This window comes from Phoenix dactylifera, chromosome 3 (genome assembly GCF_009389715.1).
Source record: "Phoenix dactylifera cultivar Barhee BC4 chromosome 3, palm_55x_up_171113_PBpolish2nd_filt_p, whole genome shotgun sequence".
NCBI lineage: Eukaryota > Viridiplantae > Streptophyta > Magnoliopsida > Arecales > Arecaceae > Phoenix > Phoenix dactylifera.
Window position 1 is genome coordinate 12,220,553 of NC_052394.1, and position 17,144 is coordinate 12,237,696.

The window sequence follows — 17,144 nt, forward strand, 5'->3', positions numbered from 1 at the left end:
ATAAAATAAAACTTGATAGGCCTTTCATTAGCCATATCCGTAAGAGATCAATCAAAGTACATATCTTGTAGAAGTCTCTGTATATAAGTAACATCTCCTGTCACCTTCTTAACAGCAATGAATCAATGACATTATAGTGCTAGATAATACCTTTCAACTATACAAAAATTATGAATAAATGTATGGCCTGAAACTAGGCTACAAATAAGTGGATTAAAGAAATGTCCTTGCTCTAAAGAAAATTTGTAATGTATTTTGCCTTTAAGTGTTCAATATTGATAGCCTCACCATTATGGCCATTTCACCATCCACATCTAGAAATTCCACTGGTCATGTCACATTTTTTTTTGCTTATTTAGAAGAGTAAACAGATAAACCATGAACATAACAAAAATCAAAAGCATACATAATAAAAGTTTATATTAACATAAAATCACTACAATAGTTTGACATATTTTTTCATCATCATCTTCACATCCTTCATCATCATTTCATATCTATCCTTTTAAATAATAATTTGAATATAGTCATTAGAATAGGAAGGCTGTGGGAGCAACTGTAGGCATAGTCGCTGAGACTCCCATCTCCCTGAAAATCAAAAGAGGAAAATGATAATTTTGTGGAAAGAAAGTCAAATAAACAAAGAATCATCTTTGAATTTAACAATATTCTTTATGCATGATTTCATAGCCCTCAGCCTTAAAGGAAAAATAACCTTATTTACATTTTTGAATAAAATAAAAAATAACTTTAGGAGGCCAATGTTCCATATCCATTAAACTAAGTGATATTCTTTAATTATGTTTCACTTTTTATTAATGACTTGTTTTTGGTACTAGATGAACATTACCATGTATATATTCAGATGCATGGTGAATATCGGTATTCTAGTGTATTTCTCTCTTTGATTTAGAATAAATATATTTTTGTACCTTCTCGTTAAAACGAAAAGTAGATGTTCCGGCACGAATCCATAGAGGAGATATCATATTTCAAGTTTATTGTATTTCAATCTTTTCTATGTTTAAATTTAAATTATTATCTTCTATTTATGTTTTAAATAAAAATGTCTTATACTTTTCCAAATATTGTAAGCTCAGTTGGTTAGAGAGGTCCAAGGTTTAAGGTGTTGGTCAAAAAAATTATTCTATGTTTTTTCCTTTATGTTGCCTACTTTTTCTTTATTATGGTTGTTAACATTTAAACTAATTTTTATTAAAAATTCATGAAGGACTTGTTCCTTGAATGATCACTTCAGCTCACCAATCACCCAGGTCAAGTACGACATGTTTGCATTTCTAGAGTAATTTATCTATCTAGATCAAACTATGGAGCATCTAGTAGGGCCCGTTAAGGGCATGTTTGGTTGGAGGGAGTTGGGCTCTGGAATGGAAATAAACAACTCTCATTCCAACTATTTGATTAGAAAGAGTCTCATTCTCCTTTCTACTCCAGGAGGGAATAGGAATATGCCCCAGTCCGACAAATTTAAATTCAAACTCTTATCTAGTATTTAAATTCTATTTTGATTTCGATTTCAATTTCAGTCATGAACCAAATGCATCAGGGAATATAACCATTCCGATGAGAATTTCAATCCATTTCGATTGCAATTCCGATTTTGACCGCGAACCAAATACACCCTAAGAGGAGAGAGTTCAAGCTTTTGCGGAAATGACAAAGGGGCATGCCAATATGTTGCTTTCTTTTTGGGTTTTATGCAGTTCAGCAGTGTCCGCTTTAGGTGAGCGAGTGCATCAATTTTTGTGTGCTCTCTGAGCTTCTTGGCCAAACACCTGGTGTGCGTGGAGACTGGGGGACTAAGAAGGGAAGTCATTGGGCAACTCCGTGGTGGGAGTCGGAGTCCACCATTACTCAGCAAAGAGAAGAAGCAAGGTCATGCGAGGTCAATGGGGCGGACAACCTATCAGATGTCAAAGGAGGTGGAGAACCTTTGGAGATACTTTATGAATGTCCTTAAGCTGTCGGAGGAGCGAATCGAGGCAGTGAGGCAAGCCTAAGAAAAGGTGGTGGTTATTATTCGGAGCTTGGGCTAACGAGTTTCAGCTGAATGGGTGGTCCGAGAGGTGATGGTGCGTGGGAAACTTCACTACGAGATAGAGGCATTTTTCCTAGCTGAAGACCACCATGTCATCCGATTCAAGTCGGAGGAGGATCCAAATGGGTTGTTGTGGGGCAGTGATGGAGGCTTGGGCTCCTGATTTTTCCCACGAATGGACATTGTCAAGTTGGTCGTAGTGTGGTTGAGGTTGCCAAAGCTTCCCCTAGAATACTAGGACAAGGTGACCATCCTACAAATCACTGCGGCCGTCGGCTGATTGCTGGCGATGGATAGCTTTACCGATCAACTAAAGAAATTGGGGCATGCGAGGGTGAAGGTGGCTATCAATGCTACTGAACCCTTAAAGTCGGGGATCCATATCAAGGGGAGAGCTAGGATTTTCTCGCAACCATTCGTGTACAAGAATGCCCTCCTCTTCTGCTACCAATGCGGGAGAACAAGGCACACCGACGACAACTACAAGTTTCCGTTGCTAGAGCCGTTGATGGAGGTGGGAGATCTACCAGAGAGGAAAAGCTCATCAGCATCGATGGTGGTGGATGTGAGCGATAGCCTGGGGGACAGTGGCGAGCGTGATACCAACAAGAAGGAGCAAGATTAACAGCTCATTTTTGGACCCTAGCACACAATGACAAGAATTTGGCCACCTAGGGTAGCAGAGGGATGCCAAGGATGAGGAAGACGTCCAAGTCTACACCAAAGTCATCTAGGCTAGGTTCCTCCTTGTCTCAGCCGAACTCGCCTCAAAACCGGCCGAGTTCACCCGGCTCGCCGCTGGAGTCATATGGGTGGCAAAAACTAGCAAAAGTTTTGTGCCATGGATCACCCTCGAAGGACTGCATGATTAGCGATAACTAGCAATAAGGGATGGGTCTAACTCAAGCCGGAATCGAGGCTGAGTCCAGCTTTGATCCACTTAGCGGGAAGGGCACGGCCCATGAAGCCAACGAGGCCGGCCTGGTGGAAGAGTCGAGCAACCCAGAGGTTATTATGGCAAACGCGGGCCTGGGCTATTCTAACCTCAAGCGGCCCAAGAGCCTAGCAACGAGGGGTGCTAACATAGGCCATCGCGTAGTGGGCTTGGGCCCTGCAGTTGATTCAAAGGTGGCTAACCCAATCTGCCTAGTCGGGGACTTGGGTGCGGTCAAGGGAACTAGGTCAGGTGATTAATTAGGCTGACTTCTGGTGATGATCTAGTAGTGGTCTCCATCATGTCCCCATCTTCGCCATCAAAGCCAAGGAACAACCCGGTGGTAGTGTCGTCAACCATGGAGGCACTTACTCCCCTTCAAGCGACGTTGGGCAGAGCTCCGCCAAAATAGAGACCCGAGCCCTGCGGATACACTCTCCATTAGACAAAGGGAACAAGGGCATGGTGGTGGAGTCGACATCTGTGCCGGCCGGACCCATGGAGCCGGGCTGTGGGGTGGTGATGAGCAGGGAAGTGCCATCCGGGGGCATCAGCGATAGCTATCCTCTAGTTAGCCAGTGGAGCATGCATCGGCGGTGATGAGGGTAAGGCATCACTAGATCTGGGCAAGCAGACTTGGGAGCTTGATTGCGGGCTGGCCCAATTTGAGGAGCGGGAGCCTGTGGCTGGGGTTAGTGTACAGTGGAGCAAGGTCCACCGGTGCCCCAAGTGTCAAAATGAAAATCCTTGTCTAGAATTGCAGGGGGGCTAGTAAGCCCTCCTTCACCTCCGCTTTAGAAGATTGGTGCAATTATATTACCCGGTGATCTTTCTGTTGTTTGAAAGGCAGCTATCTAGGAGAAGCCTTCATCGGATCCAGCGATGGTTCCCTACGTCCTAGGGTTCCTATGCCATTAAATCCCAAGGATTAGCGAGGGAGATGTTGTTGTTTGGAAGATTGGTGCGGCTACTATGGATGTCTTCCACAACTATACCCAACAAGTTGTAATAATTATTTTAAAGCTTAATGGATCTCCTTGGGTGTTGTCAAGTATGTATGCTAGTACTAACTAGAGGCAAAGGAGGGTGTTGTGGGGTGAGGTGTCTAACTTGGTCAGGTAGAGTATCCCAGCTATGGTTGCTGGAGATTTTAACTACATTTAGGAGCCACATGAGAAGAGAGGAGGCGAGGTCTATACTGACAAAGTTGAGATCAAGAAATTTCGTGATTTCATGGAGCTAATGGGTCGGTTGATCTTGGCTTCACCAAGCCGAGATTCACTAGTGCAACAACTGGACTAGCGGCACTAGAATTTAGAAGAGAATCAATAGGGCTCTGGCCATGATGAGCTAGATCTAGCGCTTTCTCGCTTACCAGGTTCATCATCTCTCTCGAGTTGCTTCAGATCACTATCCAATTTTGATTAACACCATCGCTAGACTATTTACTATAGCCCTTATTTACCATAGCCCCTTTCATTTCAAGAAGTTGTGGTTATTATACCCGCGGTCCTAGGACACTATGCATGAGGGGCTATGGTAAATAGGGGCTATAGAAGGACATTATGCATGACACTTGAGGGGTGCTAGTGTGAGGGGACACTATGTACCGGGTTACCCACGAACTAAGCTTACCAAGTGAAGGCTGCAGTGGTGGAACTAAGAGATTGGGGGTAACATCTTCAGGCACCTGAAAGAGGTGGAAGTATCTATTGTTGACCTACATAGAAGAGAAGACCGTGACGGTGGCTTGTCTACAAAGGAACTGGCCAATCTCTGAACGAAGCTTGGCATGCACCACTCTTTATTATGACAATAAGAGGTACTCTAGCAATAGAAGTCAAGAGTTCGGTGGATCAGAAAGGAGGATAGGAATACCATATTCTTCCATTAGTCTACAATCATTAGAAGATAGAGAAACTTCATCCAATCTCTCAGAGATGATATTGGGCAAAGGTTGGAGGAGGAGGATGGGATCAAATAGTTGATGTTCGAGTTCTTCAGATTCAAGCGGACTGCAGGCCTAGGATAGAGTGCAACGTTTGTTTTTCTACAACCGGATGCTAGGGTCGGAGACTCGAAGAATGCTGCTCTCATCGAGTCAATGTTGGAGACTGAGGTGCAATGTGCTTTCTTAGCTATGGCGGAGGATAAAGCTCCAGGGTCGGATGTCTTTCCTCCGTTATGCTTTAGGAGATACTAGGTTATTGTCCATCAAGAGGTAGTGGCGGTTATTCAGCTCTTCTTCAACACAACCACAATATCAAATGCTTGGAAGGAGACTTACATCACCTTGATGCCAAAAAGATAGGATGCTTCGGAGCCTAGCCATTTTAGACTGATTAGTCTTTGCACAACCTTTTACAAGGCGATGGCGAAGATTATGGTGGATAGGATGAAACCGCTGCTTCCTAGACTTATCGGCCCGGAGCAGGGAGCTTTTGTAGGTGGCTGAAGCATTACGGGCAATGCTCTTATCTCCTAGGAGTTCATGTTCGACCTTCAGCAATCTCCTTGCAAGCAAAGCCTTATGGTGATTAAAATTTTCTTTAGTACTCACTCGAGATTTTTGGCTCTCATGAGATGTGGATTGGCTAGTGTTGGGGGGAAAATATAAGGCATCCTGGAGCGAAAGGCGCCGACCGGGAAACTCCCGACCAGGAAGCGCCGACCAGAAGGCGCCGACCGGAAAGCTCCCGACCGGGGAGCGCCGACCAGGAAGATCCCGACCAGGAAGATCCCGACCAGGAGGCGCCGACTGGAAAGCTCCCGACCGGGGAGCACCGACCAGGAAGCGCCGACCAGGAAGCGCCGACCAGGAAGCTCCCGAACAGGAAGCACCCGACCGGGGAGCGTCGACCAGAAGCATCCGACCTGATGACGCTCGGACTAGAATGCGCCCAGCTTGGCAACTGGCTCGGCACCCGACCAGGTGCCGAATTCCGAAATGCCTTATCCAAATATTTGACCCCGGCTTAACTCCTTAAGGAAGTCTGACTCCAGATACGCAACCTCACCGTATCCTGCCACTGTCGTCAAATCATTATTGCGCATGGCCTCTGCAAGCCTCCAGCACACTCAACCATTAAATGGGCATGGTTCATGATGATCTCCGGTTCACTCAACCATCAAAGCGTATGACCTCTCCCGACCCCTGGTTCACTCAACAATTAAAGCGTATGGCTTCTGTCGTCTACGGACATTGAGCCTCTTACGGCAAACCTACTTGACAATTGATGATAACATGATTCAACAATGACTCGAGAACTTCAACCTAATCTCCAACAGTAACAGCGCTGACTCATACGATCGGGCATTAATTTCCACTCCATACTAGATTGTACGATAGGCAGTTTGCCCCGTCACATCACAGGTAACCCAGCCTCCTCTATAAAAGGGGACTCCTCCATTTTAAGGGGGGAGAAAAAAAATCCAGACTCTCTACTATTGTCTCCATTCTCACACTTGCCCCCTCTGACTTAAGCATCGGAGGGCCGGCGCCGAAAATCCCGGCCACCGGCTTCTTGCAGGCCTTCCGGAGGATGCCACGCATCGTCGGACCGCCGCCGATCACCGCCGATTCTCACCGGAGCTCCCCCTTCCTGGCCCAGCGGTCGCCTCCGGGTCCAATTTCCAGCAACAGCTAGATATCGGGCTGTGTGTGGGCCCCTTTCTTCTCCATCTTGATTAACGGCAATACCAACACCTTTCTTCTGCTCTTCAATCATTCTCCGACAAAGTTGTCCCTTGTCTCCATACCTCTTCATTATTTGTACTAATATGTTATCTCGAGTTCTGTGGGTAGCGTGCCTGAACCAGGCAATAGATGCCGACACGCTTGCCACAAAGCCCGACCTATCTCTCATTTGATCTTTGCATATGATTACCTCTTGCTAGCCAGGGCCTTCATGAGGAACGCAACAGTTTTTAGACAAATATTGGAGGGCTATTGCTCAACCTTAGGCCAGAAGGTGAATCTCCTCAAGTATGACATCCATTTCAGCTCGAAAACTAAGCCACGGGTGAAGCATACTATTAGAAAGTTCCTAAGAATCAAAGAGCAAGAGGGGCCCTGGAGTTAACAATGTATACCCATCATCGGGCGGAGGCTTCGAATGATTGAATGCATATGACATAGTGCATTCCGAAGTGGTTAGAAGATTGGAAGTTCTTGTCCCTATCCATGATGGGCAGGCTGACCCTTGTGAGATCAATTCTAAGCTGCATGTTGGTCTACTTCATGTCCAACACCATCATACCGAGATCCACACTCATAAAGGTTGAACAGATGTTTCGATGTTTTCTGTGGGGCTCTTAAGGAGGAGGATATGGTGTGCATTTGGTCGCTTGGGGAGTGATCTGCCAGTCGATGTAGAATGGTGGTCTCAGCATTCAATCACTAATGAGGAGGAGAGAGGCATTGATTGCCAAGTATGCTACAAGGTTTCTTCTCAAGCCCGAGTGCCCATGGAGTATGATGATGAGGGCCAAGTATGGCCCATGGACCTCAACTGGGGATATCCAGGTTGGTTGAAGGAGCTCCATCATGTGGGACCCATGGATGGATGACCTTCCTCATAAGGCCCTAGACGACTATGGTCAGTACTGAGACAAACAACATGCAATTCAATGATCTTACCTAGAGAGAGGAGGTGGGATACTAATGGCTGCTTCTTTGGGAAGTACTTGGCAAAGAGGTTGCAGTCTATTATGGTTCTAGGGTAATTGCTCATGATGTGAGTGTGTGAAGTTCTACATACAGCCTGAGGGTCAGAGCGAGGGATCTCTACAACCTCTTCATAGGAAAGCAAACTCAGAGACATGAATATGCCTGAATTTGGAGGTTTGGTATTCACCCGATGATTTGCTTTGTTTCTTTGGAAGGTGATCTGGGGACACCTTCTGATTAAGGCTGCAAATGGATCGGATTGATCCATATCCCGATCCGACCCGACCTGTTTAGGCTCGATCTGATCCAAATTTTTGGACCCGCGGGGCTGGGTCGGGTTCTAAAATTAGACCCGTTCTATTTTTCGGACCGGATCTGAATTTACTGAATTTCGACCCAATCCTGACCTGACCCAACCCATTTTTTTCGGTCAATTTTGAATTATTTATCCAATGACTCGATTCGATCTGATCCGAATCCGAATTATCCATTTAGGCTCGCAGGCCCGCAGGCCCATAGCCTATGAAATTTCTAAAAAAAATACAAAGAGGAAGGAAAGCAGCAAAAAGGAGGTGGTAGGAGTGGTACAACCGTATTTGCCTTGAGATCCATGCAGAGAAGCAACCGGCAAGGATAGTGGTTTTAGCTTCAGCTAAATTTTAGTACCATTTGTACTTTTCCAAAACGTAGTTATTTAATATAAATGTCATCCTTCAACATCTGCGGTCTTCGAAACAGGTTCGACCAGCATCTTCTTATAGAAAAAAAGCAAAGCGGAAAAAGATGGAGAAGATCCGAGAGATATTAGATATTGGTGGGTCTTAAAAAGAAGGATTCATCTTCCTTTTTCGTAAATCCACTGTTGGATCGTCCAATGGTCGTTTTAAGACCTGTGTAGGTTGTGAATGAAAAGTTTGACATGCTTGAAGATCGATGTGGAGAGCGATCCTACGATGGATGTCGTGAAGGAAGTTCAATCATTCCTTCACGTGAAAGATACAACCGAACCCGTCTTGGTGATGGGATGAGACAAAGAGTGGATAAAAGTAGCGAAAGGTGGAAGGAGGAAGCCAGGAAGGACTCGTGAGAAGATGGGACGCCTCCCCACTCCCCACCCTCCCTCTGCCTTCCCTTTTCCTCCCCCCTCTCTCTCTTCGGTCCTCCACTCCTCACCGTCGCTCGATCCCTCCCTCCCTCTCTCTCTCTCTCCAACCACCCCGTAACCCCCTCCCCCCTTCACCTCTCCTCCAAATCCACCCTCAGACCGCTCTCTCCTTCCATTTCTCTGCATAAAGTTCCTATCTTTATTTGTCCTCGTCGTCAGATCCCCCTCGTTCCCTCATTCTCGACGTGATTCGTCGATCAATGTGGGCTCCGGAGCTGTAGGGATGGGCGAGGACGGTCGGCTGTGGCGCTCCAAGCTAGCATGCAAGGGGCATGCTAAGCAACGCGGGGACCGTGGGCTGGCGGTGCTAGAGATGGCCGGGGACGAGTCCGGGGCGGCGGCAGGGCCACCACAGGTGGTGATGGTCCAGCGGGAGCTTCTGGCTGCGTGCATGAGGTGTCCCACGTGCCATAAGTTCCTATGCAACGCCACCATCATCACCGAATGCCTTAATACGTGTGAGCCACCCCTTTCTCTGCTAACTCCATGTCTTGCCTTCATTCATAAATTAAAGCAGTAAGTCCTGACCTGACCCGACAACCCTGACCCCGACCCGACTCGGACCCGACCCGACCCGGACCCAAATTTTTTGGGTTGGGTCCAAGTTATACATGGATCTGACCCGATCCGAACGATCCGTTGGGTCAAAATTTATAGTCGTAAACCTAACCCAATCTGATCTTCAATCGAGTTGGATTTGGGTCCAAAATTAAGACCTCAATAAGAAATCGGATCGGATCGGGGTCACTTAAGATCCAAACGACCCGACCCATTGGCACCCCTACTTCTGATAGAGGCCGTCCTAAGTAGATGTGGATTGAGCATCCCATGACTTACCCCTACTGCAAGGTAGAGGAGTTTGTTAATCATATCATCTTTTAGTATGGGAGAGCGGAGCGAGTGTAAAGATCGATCGCCATCCCTTCGAAGGTGCTCCGTACGATGACCTTGACTGACTCCTTCCTTCAAGTCCTGAGGAGTTGGTTGGGTAGGACTCACCTCAAACTCGGGGCGGTTATGGATGCATATGTTGCCTACCACATTTGGATGGCGAGAAATACCTAGATCTTTGGAGAGAGTAATCCATCACCGAGTATAATTCTAGAGAGGGCTCAAATACAGGCTGTTGAGATCATCCATGCAAGTCATCCTAAAAAATCTTATGATAGCTCAGAACATCTAGGACTTTATCTCTGCTCTTGTAGCATCTCGGACAATATTTATCACTTGAGAGCCCTCATCCCCAAATTTTTTTAAGGTCAACTTTGATGGATGTATGATGGACGGTAGCATGAGAGGTGGAGCGGGCTTTGTGATTAAAGGCCCAAACTCCAGACTTGTGGCAAGTGGCGGAGCCTGATCTTTAACAACCCAGTTTCTAGAGTAGAGTTGAGGGCAGCCTAGGTCAGTCTCTGCCACGCCCGATGTATTTTGAGTGTCGACGCCATTTTGATGGTAGATGGCTCGGCCACAGTGATTAACTAGGTTGATCAAGTCAATTTGCCTGACACGCTGCCCAATAGTCTTGATAGGTCAGATCAATCATACAAAAACAAAATCTTTCAAACATCACATTGGTAAAAACTATAAATCAAATCCATACTAATTTACACAATAACCCCATCTTCCCACCACCCACTTGAGCTATTTCTATATTATTTTACTCTCAGAATTTACTATGCTTATAAAAATCTTTAATCTACTAATTAATATCTAACTACTTGTTTTATTTATGAAGTCACGAGTTATTAGGCTGATCCATGGTTGAACTGCTGACCCATGACCCAAGAACCAACACGGACTTTTTCGGATCAATGATTCAGGACATTGAATTGGAAATTATAATTTTTTATGTATAAATTAATAGCCTAACAAATGTGTGTGCCTGTATATTAGTATTAAAAAATAAGAGTCTCGAGTTTGTAAGGTATTCCTTTTTGATTATGTAATACCATTAATTATCTTCCATTACCTTAACAAACATCACCAGGTTTGGAATGTCCTATAAAATTATGAAAGAAAATCAGAAAAAAAAAAATACAGAAGTGCAAAATAAGAAAACTTAAATTGGGAAGGGCGGGTAATATATATATATATATATATTCACTCTCCAAACCTTTGTTTTAATCTCTTTAAAAATAAGAGAGTTAGAGAGGAAATAAACTCTTTCTCTTCTTTTACTTTTTTTTCATTATATCCAAGTTCATTTCTTTCGTAATCTCTTTAGTTCGAGACTCTCTTTTTTTTTCTTGCCCTTTTTGGTCCCTTCTCTCTTCTTCTTGCTAATGGATGATCAGTGATCACGTGTATGCTTCTAAATTTCGCGGCACTAGTGAAATGCAAGGTTCATGGATCCAAGAGCCGGCAGTAACGCATCACATGAAACCAAATTCCACGAATCACAGAGCAAACGTAATTACTGTAATTTAATTTCTAGGGGGTGAGAGAGAGAGAGAGGGGAGAGAGTTTTACCGGTTGTCGTCTCCTTGCGACCGAGGGAGAACCCGACCGGATGATGCGGCCGGACCGGCCATCGCCTTCCCCGGTCGGCCGAATGGCCGCACCTCCTTTTCGCCCGCCGCGCCCGCCGCGCTGACTTCCGCGATCGTCCCAAGCGACGGCCTCCAACTCACCGGCCCACCGTGGCGGGGCCGCCGGCGGCGCTTGCGGGGAGCGGGGGAGAGCGGGACCGTCTCCAATGCCCGCCGGCTCGCCGGTGGCGCCTCCTCCAGCCCCAAGGCCGTACAGGCGCAGGGGACCAGCTCCAGAAGCCTCATCGACGGCTCGTTCTCCCCCTTCCCCTGTTGTTTCTATATATTTGCAAGGAATGCCCTTGGCTTTCTCTCGGTACCGATAGGAGGATCGGAGCACGAGATTTTATAAGGGGCTGTGACTTTATAGGAAATGACGACGATGCCCTTGTAATGATAGGAGTTTTGTACGATACTGAAAAAGTAATCGAATGTGGTGGTGCGGCCTCCAGTCTTGAGCGTACTTATTTGGGCGTGGACAAGAATCTTGCGAGTTGGATCGTGAGTCTTGTGTGATGGATTCTGTGTCAACATTGCCACTAACTGTATAAATAAAGAAAATAAGCACAGTAATTAGGTATATGGTCCCTAACTTAGATGATGTTATCTTTACTACTAGAATAAGGAGATAGAGATTTGATTTTGGTAGTTATTACTTATTAATGGAGAGCATGGACTTAGAGGGACAGAAGGTGAAAATTAGCCCTTTCTAATTCCAAAAAATAAATCCTGCTATGAAGGAAGCACATTATAGTATTTGGATTGGGAAATGGGCAAGTCTGTTCAAGCTGATTAGTGAATGATGTTATGAATATGGTTGCTAAATAGACAGCCCTTACAAATATGACAAACTAGAGGTCTGGTATAAAAAATAAGGATCCATGTGGGAGAGTTGAGGACCTTGGACTGGTGAAGGGTTGTAATGAATGCGGTAGAACATGTAATTCTCTTCAGCAAGAGCAGAAGGAATCCGAGTCTCTGTTCCTCCTTTTTATGTGTGTGAGTTTTGCGACTAAATATGATATGGAGCAAGTGAGATGCATACACTGTACAAATTTCATGAACTGTCATGACTTGATGCTTTTCTCTAAGAACATTAGGATATGCATGATTTTGCCTATATCACCCCTGTATCTGGAACACAATAGACGCCGTATACTTGCAGAACGGATCATATAAACATGCAAGATTACTGATCAAATTATAATAATTTCAAAAAATAATAATAATTCTTCGTTCCTCAAAAATTAATTAATTTAATCAAGATTTAAGCAAATTATTCTCATAATCAATTATTCTAAAGTAACATAAGTCAAAATATGTTAACTAATTATTATTGTTCAAATCGAATAAAATATTCAAACTAAACTCAACTAGTCTAACTAAACTAGAATTAAAATGAGCATGAATATCTTCAGAAAATAGTGCACTCCCCCAAGTTCCGAGAAATTGTTGGATAGAATCTAAAAAATAAAAAAGATAAAATAATGAGCTATACCAGCCGAGTAAGCAACATAACACAATGGGATTTAAGCATGTCAATTAAATAATTAAATAGCAAGATACTGACTAAAAAAATTAAATTTTGTAATTCTGATTATCCATTGATCACTTTGAGATCCGTGTATATGAATGACATTTGGATCATTCATGATCGCTTTGAGATCTATGCAAGAGGGCGAATTTCTCTGTTTGCTTTGAGTAATCCCGATAATCCACTGATTGCTTTGAGATCTATGTAGAATGATAAATAATCTAGATCATCCATGGAGTTCCTTTGAGATTGGTGAGGTGGATGAATAGTCAAGATCATCCATGCGATCGCTTCGAAATCTATGTAGGTGGATGGATGATTCTGGTCATACATCGGTTACTTCGAGATCTATGCTGGTGGATGAATAAAAAAATTTGAAGCATTTTGAGATCTATGCGATGGATGGTCAAATGGTGGATTCGCATAAAGGAGATAAGTTCTGACACCACTATGCAATGGGTGATCCAACAATGGGTCCTTTTATGATATAAAGAATAGTTTGGTGATAATACAATTTTATACTACCATATGATAGTCACATGAAGCCACTCTATTAAGAGAGACGAATAATAGGACTAGTTTGGAATGGCTTGTAAATTTGAAGGGGCTGTTTGAAACTTTTGAAAATTCAGATGGTGTCTTTACGATTAGCCCAAAATTAAGGGGGTATCTCTGTCATTTTTCTTTTATCAACTCGTAGTCTATAGATATAAAATGCCTTGATTTGTTTTTCTAAAATAAATATTCAATTTGTATGCTGTTATCCAGGTATCCCTGGCCTTTCCGTCTAATCGATCCTGAAAGTGTGTGCAGTCTTGTGCTGCTCTCATGACTTTAATTAGAGATTAGCTAAATAGGACAGACATAGTGAATTCCACGGCCGGATCCAGTACAGAAAGAACCTACTTAAATCAGTAGTAGTCCATAATTTTTCCTTCTTGTTCTCCTAGGAGACAAAGGCTATATGGGTCTTGGTGAGTCTTGACACATGAGTCACAGCTAATGCTGTCTGAAGTGCAGAAAAATGGAGAAGACTCCGGAGGTTACTGCATTTCTAAGTTAGAAAAATTCTTTCTACTTTTTTATCTTTTCTATCTCAATTCGTATGTGGTTCTTATGCGTCGAGGAAGTAATTGATCTGCAAGAAAGCAACCTTTGAAATATTTGCCACAGCTACAATCATAAAACTGCCCATCATTTAAGAGGTTGGGCTTCGAATTTTCAGTTCCTTGAAACGAAGGGCTCTTTCTTTGGTCTTTAGATGTTCCCCGGGGGAGCGGGAGGCCACCGTCTTGTCATAATTACTTTTGTTGTTCCGGAGTCTTCTATGAGTTAAGAGAGTCCACGTAGCATGATGTGTGAGGATGGTAACACCTTGGGCTCACGAATGGTCCATTTCTGGCCATATTTCCGGCAAAGAGTCATGCTTTTGCTTCCACGTGGCCATTTTGTCTCTCTCAAGTTAAGGTCTGATATGGGCTGTGTTTTTGATGGCTCCTTGTTATTGGGTCCGTTTCAAGATTTGCACTTCTTTTGGTGAGAATCATTTTGGATGATCGTTTCTTGTCTTCAAACTCTCTACAATTTTTTTCCTTTTTTAAGAAAAAGAAAGTAATCTCTACGGTGTTGACCATAGACATTTAAGACAAACAACATGTTGCTGACTGGGACAATGCTGCACAAAATATCTATCATTTAACAATTATGTACAAATTTTTATATTTCTCTAGCCATGTATATAGATTCTATAAAACCGAGGATGTAGAAAATGCTCAGCCAACAATTTGGTAATAAGGAAGAAAATTTTGAGCCAAAAATTTGGTAATAAGGAACTCCACGTACGCATAGATAGAGACCCCTACAGGAATAAAAATGAATCCTAGCTATTATTTGCGGATGCTAAAAAAAAGTATCGGTAAATTGTATGCCGCACAAAAATTTGCTGACGCTTTTTGTTAACATCGGCAAATAACGACGGTTGGAAACATCGGTAATGGAATTCACGATTTTCTCAACGTTTTTTGGTAAGCGTCATTAGAAGCGTTGAATTAATCGTCGCATATAAGCATCGGAGATATTAGATGATGTCATTATGCGTCGTCGGAATCGAATAACAAAACGATGCTTATAAGCGCCGTTGAAAGCAATATATTTTTCCAACCCTGCTTGATTCCCCCATCCTTCCACCAGAGCCCCAAACCTCTTTCAGCACCATCAACCCCAGATCCTGGTTAGGTTTGAGATCCAAACCGGCACTCGGGCCAAACAAGTGCAATGCATGTGTTCAAGGATTCTTGAAAGAAGCTTGTTCTTGTTTTTCCACCTCCACTTTTCCAATCCATTCTATTAATACATTAAAATAATGGGAGTACAATTTTATCATTATTATAAAATCCAAATTATCATGAAATTTAATGTGTATTTAAATACACTCTACCCTTTCACTTAACCCTCCCATTTGCTTCTCTAATCAAACACCAAAAGATTGGGTCGAAGGTCTAAACTTAAACCCAACCTATATAATAAATAAGATTAGGTGGTTTAACCCATTAATGACCCAAACTTAGGACTGAAATCGGATCAAATACAGATTGGATTCTAGTATATTCATATCCATATTTGTTTTGTTTGAAGAATATAGATACGCATACAAACATTTGGCGGATGCAGAAATTTATATCTATATTTGTTTTAAACAGATAAGAATACAAATTAGATATCGAAAGTATAGATATAAATATGGATATAAATCGGATAATTAAACTTTATGACTACAAAATTAAATATATATTATAAGTGGATGATAAATCCAGTTAATAGCATGTTAATGTAATTATTTATTTTTTATAAAAGTTCATGATTGTCATATAAAATTAAATTGGGTTGCAAATAAAATCGGATATTCGGATAGGGATCGGATAGTTATTTATCTATATTCTTATTCATTTTTTTTGACGAATATATATATGGATATGGATATTAGTCAGATGCTCAAATTTTCATCTATATCTGGATAAATTCGGATACAAGAATGGACCCGAAGGTATATTATCTGATCCACTTTCACCCCTACTCAAACCCATTTATGTCGAATCTGAATTTGCTTGAAGCAAATCTTTTGCGAGTCAGTTTGACAAGTCGAGTCATAAATTGCCATCTCTAACTTTGGAGGATCAGGAGGTGATCCAAGTGCTTAGGGCCATCTCCCACCTACTTGACCTAGCTCTTCTTGTGCTCATTTGATAACCACCTCATCTACTGGGATGCTGAGATGGCACTGCACAACTTTAACATCACTCGTAGCAAGGATGAGCAGGCCCAAGATTGCTTGGACATTAGGGGTCGTATAAGGTTGCTAGTGGTGGTAGTGTTCATGGCTGTGGGCATAGAAGGTCAAACAGTCGTTGCAGAGGTTGGCATAGATGGTGGCGTGCAATCTGGCTGGGTGCTTGGGAGGGCTGGTGCAGAAATTAGAAGAGAAGACGTGGCGTAGCAATGGCAACTGTATAAATAAAATAAAATATAAGAAAATATATAGAAGAGTAATCGACGAAAGGACAACTAAGATTCATTTGACAAGTGCCACAAAAATAATATAAAAGTATTGTGGCAATATTTTTGATTTTTTATAGAATTTATTTAGTTTATCATGGTAGCTTTTGTTTGAGAGATTCTAGTTAGTTCTCTTTCCCCCTTCAGTCATTTTTTTTGTTGAATGACGACTGCTCTTGGAGCTTAGCTTCCTCACAATTTGATTCATCTTTAATTTGTAGTCTTACATAACTCAACTCCGTAACTCTAGTAACTTGGTAATTCTATGTCTTATCCACTAGGAACAAGGTGAAGTTTTATCATTTTTTCTTCCAGTCGCGGCAAATTGAACTACAAATCATTCCTAAAGATGCTCATAACATTAAGTTACAACATTAAATGTTATAGATTTAGATAACTTTGATTTAACTTACAAATACTATGTTATTAATAACATTAAATGTCAAATGACAAATGCTATAATATTTATATAATTGTTCCTGCAAAGAAATTACAGCTAAACTACAATTGTTAAAAAAAAAAAATTATTTTATAAAGCAATGAGAGGCTTTCCAAATGGTTATTATGACTTATCATATGTTCCAGAAGAAGGGGAGCTCAAGGGATGGTTGTTGTTCGTCAATCAGGATATTAATTAGTAAATTTTTTATTTATCTTCTTGGTCATTAACTAAATAGTGAATATAAACCCCTAATCGATT

The 17,144-nt window shown here is 42.6% G+C and overlaps 1 protein-coding gene across 1 annotated transcript; it reads right to left on the reverse strand.

The window, feature by feature from the left end:
* Positions 1-362: 362 nt before the first annotated feature.
* Positions 363-11,689, reverse strand: LOC103719359. The gene is made up of 2 exons (XM_008808563.3): positions 11,300-11,689; positions 363-588 (listed from the first exon to the last, which is right to left on the reverse strand). The coding sequence occupies exons 1-2, from the start codon at positions 11,602-11,604 to the stop codon at positions 531-533; spliced, it is 363 nt and encodes a 120-aa protein (XP_008806785.1). The 5' UTR covers positions 11,605-11,689; the 3' UTR covers positions 363-530.
* Between the last annotated feature and the right edge of the window lie 5,455 nt (positions 11,690-17,144).

Bases quoted from the DNA above. Each gene is read 5' to 3' on its own strand.
- LOC103719359 (XM_008808563.3), bottom strand. From the start codon at position 11,604: ATGAGGCTTCTGGAGCTGGTCCCCTGCGCCTGTACGGCCTTGGGGCTG. The intron at 589-11,299 runs GTAAAACTCTCT...TTTGATTTTCAG, and splicing joins TCGCAAGGAGACGACAACCG to GGAGATGGGAGTCTCAGCGA.